This window comes from Ursus maritimus, unplaced genomic scaffold, assembly GCF_017311325.1.
Source record: "Ursus maritimus isolate PB19 unplaced genomic scaffold, ASM1731132v1 scaffold_20, whole genome shotgun sequence".
Classification (NCBI taxonomy): Eukaryota; Metazoa; Chordata; class Mammalia; order Carnivora; family Ursidae; genus Ursus; species Ursus maritimus.
In genome coordinates this window covers 33,724,962-33,732,203 of record NW_024424453.1, presented here as the reverse complement: position 1 = coordinate 33,732,203, position 7,242 = coordinate 33,724,962, and the positions used below count along the sequence as shown (strand labels likewise).

At 33.0% G+C, this 7,242-nt stretch overlaps 1 protein-coding gene across 4 annotated transcripts in view; it reads left to right on the top strand.

Moving 5' to 3' along the window:
- The window catches only part of TBC1D5 (TBC1 domain family member 5), a 571,386-nt gene that overhangs the window by 181,287 nt on the left and 382,857 nt on the right, over positions 1-7,242 (top strand). The window contains exon 1 of one of the 4 annotated variants that reach the window (XM_040636850.1): positions 5,988-6,112. The exons of the other annotated variants lie outside the window; for them this stretch is intronic. Within the exon in view, the coding sequence (XP_040492784.1) occupies positions 6,106-6,112 (7 nt within the window). The 5' untranslated portion in view covers positions 5,988-6,105. Of the gene's footprint in view, positions 1-5,987; positions 6,113-7,242 lie in introns of those variants that run through there. 4 annotated transcript variants of the gene reach the window in all.

Below are 7,242 nucleotides of genomic sequence, written 5' to 3'. Positions count from 1 at the left end.
ATTATTAAACAGGACTCTTGGGAAAAACTAGTAGAGGTTGGGAAGGAAAATTAAATAAATTAATTTTATATCTTATGTAACAATCCGTCTTGCAAGAGGTTACTAGTGAACTGTTCATTATTAAGGTGCTGTCTTTATGAGAATAAAATACTACCTGTTGCTTATTTGTTGAATAGTTATAGTGTGATTTTTCATTTGTAACTTGTAATAAAATTAGGAGCTTATTTTCCTAATCAATTAACTGTTAATGTCTGTATTTTTATTCATTCATTTATCACAGAAGATAACCATTAAATTATCAAGGACTAGTTTTTATATACCCTTACATTAAAATGTTTTATGACTAGTAGTATTGTACATCACTGAATAGAAAAATAAATACTGATACCTGCTTTTGTTTTGGTGAAACAGTACTAATCAGGTATGTGGAAATATCTACTTGAGAAAAGTATTAAAAAAAAATAACGCATTCTTGGAAATGCTTCAAAATTGACAAATAATGTTCTTAAAATTATTACTGTGTAAAGTGATTTTTAGTAGAATAATTGAAGAATATTTGGAAAGTCCTTTTTGATTTACCTAAGAATTTATACTTCAGTGAGCTGAGAAAGTAGTTTTTTTAAATGTTTATTTTATAGTTTATCTGATGTGTGTGTGTGTGTGTGTGTGTGTGTATATATATATATATATATCTCCTTTATTATATCAACCCAGATAAAGGAATGGCTTTATTATTTTTCAGTGTAAATTATTTTTATATCCAGAGCTTTAATCATAGAGTGACTTTTTTGTTACATGGAGAGGCAAATTAGTATTAACATTCTCTTTTTCCTACCATGTTTATGTTTAATGCATTTTCTTCCCTCAACAATAGGTACAAAAAGTCTAGAAACATTCTTATGAAAAGCACCTTTTCAAAGTAGAAGTTGACTTGCTGATAATGATGGATAATATTTTTATTAACATTTGTCTTAATGTACCTGCTGGATAGAAGATGCACTTTTTTGTATTGTTTTTCTTGTATAATACAACAGACTGTTTTTTGAGGTAAAAGCACTGTAGGTTAGTTGCTAGATAACTTTGGGAGTATTTTCAGAAAAAGAAATGATTGCCACCAGGTACACTTGTTTTCTGCTGTGTGAAATCCTAACACTCTAGGTTGGAATATGTCCTATACCGAGTTTTATAGTTTGGTGTTTTAAATCTTAGCCAACTTATTTTTAAAATTTTTTGTTTTGAAAAATTCAAAAGAAGTAAAAGAAGAATGTGACAGGATTGTAAACTTGTCAGCCACATTCCTCACATCTTGTTCTTCTGAGCAGAGGGAAGAAACAGAAGAATTGAGGTTTCATAGATGTCTCATTGCACATATTGCAATGAACAGCTATAGAATTATATCATGAAATCAGCTATCCTCACGTGCAGTGTGATCAGGTTGTTACTATGGTAACATTTCCATTTGTGGATTTTTGTAGAGTTGAAATTTGTAGTCATCACATGATACTACCATTGGCTTTTGATTTTGCATGTAAATAAATCACTGTACTACCTGCATGCTATTAAGTAGCACCAGTCATAGCACTTAACGACCACTCATACACTCTAGGGTAGGGAAAAATACAAAATGAAAGAAATGTGAAATTGCATTTTAAGGCTGTCCTGACGTTGCTGCTAAAATTTTAAATGTTTCTTTAAACGAGTAAGAGCGTTGCTGAGATGCCCTAATTTTGTAAGTATATGATATGAAATTGGTTAGGCATGGTAACAGTAGGAGGTAAGGAGGGCTTTAATTTATCAGTGAAATGGGTGCTAAATAACAAAAACAGAAGTAATGACCCTTCTGAGACTGAGAAGATTCATTTGAAAACAGTCCTCTTTCATTTTAACCTTATTAACTGTTTGACATTTGTTCTGTTTTCAGATATTCAGAAGTTGTCCTGCTCATTTCACTTCTGATTATAAAATCAGACTCTAATATCTTAGATTAGCTGGATTAAAATAGCCTATAATGTTCCCTTGTATCAATTACTGTATTCTAGTAAAGATTCCTACTGTTTTTGTTTTGTTTTGCTTCCTAAAGCCCCCTGCTGCTGTTGATTACACCTAGATCTGCTACTGATTGGAACTGTTAAAAGGCAAAGATAGTGTGGCTGGTTGCTGAATCATTTAATTGTAGGACTAATAAGAGATGTTCTCTCTGGGACATAAAAGAAATAGCGACACTAGAATATTATGTATAAAGAGGCCAAGAAATAGTCTTTTGCACTTTAATAATTCTTGAAGGTGTGAAATTTATTTACTTGTAACATAATGGAGGAATACCAGCAGCCTAGTTGGCTTCCTAAACCACGTAACTGAACTTGGTTGAGGAAAGGAAAAGGGAGGAGAAATTGTAGAGAAAATTTAGTGCTCACAATTATTTTTCCCTGGGAATTGAATACTGTTAGTTTTATCAAACTAAAACAAATGGGATAACTGTGTAAAAATGTTAATTCAGTAGTTGAGACATTTGATAATGAAATGGCAAGAAATTCAAATTTAAATTTTCATTTGTAATAGAGGCCTATTTGTAAGCCCAATGCACAATATAGAATGAAGTTGTATAAGATATAAGCTCCCCGTGAGAACTTTACATATAAGTTTTGAAATCTAGAGATAGGATTTCTGTGATAGTTATGGGTATTTTATGAGGCATCCACAGATCAAGAACAGCTATCAATTTGTACCCTCACTACCTAATAAATTGAGGTCATTAGTCCTGTGCTGGACTTAAGAGTTATTTGAGGGGGTCTGGTTATGTACAGGTGTATTAAATGATACTTTATGATATTGCTACTCCTGTTCGTTATAAATAATTGTTTCTTTTTAAGACATTTCAGTTTTCTAGGTGCAAACTAAATCAGTGGAATTCGTTTGAAGTTATGTATGTCTGTTGGGAAGTATTGACTGACTGTAACTTGAATTGGGAAAAATATCTTCTTTTAAGATATTTCTTGAAACATTTTAATTAGAAAACTTACATGAAGGGTGCTGTCAGGAAGGGGATTGACAGCAATGTATATGAAAGGTTGGAGAGAGGGAAAGAGGCCAGTCAGAAAACTTCGTGCTAAGGACTAGGCAGCAGGTAGAGTGTTCTAATTGGAATGGTGGCCGTAGAAGTGAAGTAGAATTCACAGTGTTGGTGTCTTTTACTTTTTGTTGATGACCCATTGAATCAAGCACCAAAAACCTGAGAAAATGGCTGAAATCTTATTAATGACTATATGAATATGCCGTAAGTGATGAACCATTAGGCTATAAGTTCCTTGAAGGCTAATTATTCATTTTTGTAGTCTCAGCGCTTGATTGCTTATAGCAGTCATTCAATCTTTTAAAGTGAAAAAAAGTAAATAAGAGAGAAAGCCCCTGTTTTGGTTGGCTAGGACTGCCATAGCAAAGTATCACAAACGTAGTGGCAGAAACAACAGAAATGTATTGTCTCACCCATTTGGAGACGAAAAGTCTGAAGTGAAGGTGTTGGTAGGTTTGGTTCTTTCTGTGGGCTGTGGAGGAAGGATCTGCTCTAGGCTCCTATCTCTGGCTTGTAGGTGGCTGTCTTCTTCCGGTGTCTTCACATCATCTTCCCTCTGTAGGTGTCTAAATGACTGCTTGTGTTACCCCTTATAAATAAGAACACCAGTCATATTGCATGAGGGCCCACCTTAGATATCATTTTAACTTCATTTTTTCCTTAAGGCTCCAAGTAAGGTCATACTCTGAGGTACTGGAGGTTAGGACTTAAACATAAGAATTTTGGGGCATCATAATTCAACCAGTAATAACTCTCTTTGAAGTTGATAGGCCAATGGCTAATGACATATACAATGAATTAAAAAGCACAGATGGCCATTCTACAGTTAATGTCAGTAAAGGACCCACAGGTATATGTCCCTTTCTGATTAATAGCATGTAATGTAAGTTTCACCTCAGTTTTACTGTTTTTCAATTTATATCTGCAGTTTGACAGCTAACCATTGTACTGGTTTCCATCTAGTGGCAGAAGGAGGAGATGGGAGGCTGTACAAAGTACAATAGAGCTAATTTCCTTGTCTTCTCTTCCACTTTATTTTACCTTGTTTAGAATAATTTAAAGCATTATCTACCCCCATCATCCAGACTTCTTAAATTTTAGGAAAATAAGCATTATCTAAGTATTATGGGTAATAACGAAATTACATTTATAATGTTGTAGTAGGTGGGTTTTTATGTACAATTTTGAACAGGTAGTCATTTATCTAGAACAGATGCTCTCCAAGTGTGGTCTCTGGATCAGCAGTGCAGCCTTACCTCGGGACTGTTAAGAAAAGCAAATTCTTAGGCTCTATTCAAGACCTATGGATCAGAAATTCTAAGGGTAGAGTCCAAAAATCTGTATTTTAATAAGATCTTCAAGTGATTTTGTATACACCAGCATTTAAGAACCACTATGTATTGTGAATATAAGTATACTGTACAGTACCTAATTTTATTGTTTTCAGTAATTATAGAAGCTCAGAGTTATATGTATTTTTCTTTCTAAAATTCTTTTGGCTATATTATCTGCTACTGAGATTTTGATTAGGAATGGTACCCAAAGTTACTACATTATTTTTATGGAAAACCATTAATTTCATTGTTGGCCTATTGTGTGTCTTTCTAGAAATGTTTTATGCATGTAAAAGCAAAGAAATAAAACTCTCTTGCACCCTCTATTCTCTCTCTCTCTCTATATATATACATATATACACACACACATATATTCTTTCCTCTTTTTTCTCCCTCTCCAGATGGTAACATAGGACCTTGCTATTTTCAGTTATCATTGTAACTTGGAAGACTTTCTGTATTAATGCATCATTCTTTTGTTTGTCTTTCTCTACTTTCTTTTTTTTAAATAGCTATATAGTAATACCACTGTATGCCTGTACAGTAACTTATTTAACAAATCTCCAGTATATGGACATTTAGGTTTGTTTCACCAGTTTGCTATTTTAAAAAGTCTGTGAGAAATATTCTTGTAAGTGGAGTACAGAATATTTTTTAGAAGATTCACACTAAAAACTCACATGTATATATAAAAGTTATATCTATATTATTTCATATGTGCAGGTATATTTGTAGTATAATTTCCTAAGAATGTAATTACAAGGTCAAAGAGTATATGTATAGACTCATAATTTTGATTAACTTTCCAAATCATCCTCCAAGGAGGTTATACCAGTTATACCCCCTTTAGCAGATGTAAATTATTGTTTCAAAATGTGTTTATTTGAAGGTACACCAGTGTTATATACTAGTATTATATTTTTGAAGAAAACATCTATGTTAAGCTAAAAACAAAACACAAAACTTAAACTAGTGTCTTCAACAAATAGTATATAAAGGTTACTTCAGAGTTTCTTATAGTAAGTTATAATATATTTTAGGAATTTCTTGATGCATAAATTGAAGATAGTATTGAAGATTGTCTCCACTAATCTGAAGTAAATCTACATTTAGTGATTCATTAAAAAGTAATTTTTACATATCTGGAAAAACATATCTTTGAAATAGTTTTGGTTTACTGTCAGTGAGTACTTGGACAGTCTTTAAATGTGGGGATTATTTGAGATACTACATATGTAGTTGTTTAAAAATTTATGATTTTTTTTTTTTTTTTGGTAACCGCCGTAATGTTTTTAATTAAAACTCTTTTTAGGTTTTTCATTTACGTAGTATCATTGGTTTATATTGTGTTAATCATTTCAAAATTTAAAATGAAGCGGTAGTGAGACATAGAGCATTGGTTTTGTGTGTGTGTTTTTAAAAACATTCTATACTCCACCCACCCTCCCCTCCCCCCTTTTTAACACTCTCTTAACTTAAAACTACTAAACAGATTTTTATTTTAATCTTTGGAACAAAAAATGTTCTCTTGGGCTGATACCAGTACTTTCCATGCCAAGTTACAGACCGGAATCTATTTTTATAGGCCAAGATACAAACCTCTGAAAACCAGAGTTTATAATGGAAACATTGACAGGTCCTTAACTATCACAGCACACATGGCACTGCTGAAATCATAAGGTACAAGGCACAAGATTTCACATGCTGGGTGAGCATTGAATTTTTCAGTAATTGTATTGTCAAATGCCTTTCAGCTAGGGTTTAATAAGCATCACATGCAAATGGAGCTGTGCTAGAGGCCATAAGAGCACATTGTGTGGGCCTGATTCCTGCCCTCTGAATGCTTGTACTGAAGCAAACAGACGCTGAAAAGCACTGGGGTAAACCTGTTGGGAAACAGCGTAGAGAAGGGATTTGGTTGGAGAGAAACAGGTGAACTTCCTTACCTCTATATCTAATTTGTGGTACAACCCTGAAAATCCTGCATGTTTTCGCATGGAGGTCATTACATGTGTTCCGGGTATTATTACAAAGTAGATAAAACTAATCAATGACATCTTTATTTTAATAGTATCACAGAAGAAAAGTTTAAACTTTATATTTTTACATAATCAAGGAAGTTTGATATTGAGTAATTACGTGAATTGGGAACTTACCATTTTACTTTATGTATGACGGATCCTATCTAGGTTTAAAAAAAATGAAATAGCCTTCTTCAAAGACTACATTTGATTACTCAGCTTTATTTGATTAAAGAAAAATCATTAAAACAACCACCCTGGGTCCTCTGAATCGCTGTACAGTGTTTTAGTCATATTTTAGTTTAAATGGGGCTAGTCCTCCTACCATTAGTTAATGAATGCCATCAGTTAACACTAATGAATGGCCCTACAGTGTTTTCAGTACTTTAAAGGGAAACATGAACTCAGAACATGTCAGATACCTTTATAGGAAAATAGTTAAAATGGTTTAAGGTGCATATTTAATTTGAATGTTCATGGCGGGTGGGATTCTTGCATTTGTAACACCAACATTGTCTACTTTCTTACTGCCTTTTCTTTATCTTGTTAAATTCTGGAGAGAAGTGGAGGTGTTATGTCAGATATGCTATCTCAGAGGCATTGTGAAGTGTTAGAGAAAAACCAGTATCTTGTGGGAAGATAATGAAGTGATAGTTTGTTGCTACAGATTTTGCGAGTACTGCCAGAAGGAATAGGTAAAAGGAAGATGTTAATTTGAATCTGAATCAGATTTTCTGTTCTAGTTTAAATTTGCCTTATCCATTGACCTATATCCATATACGTTTAATAAGATTTAGATGGGAGAAATGCTTGATAT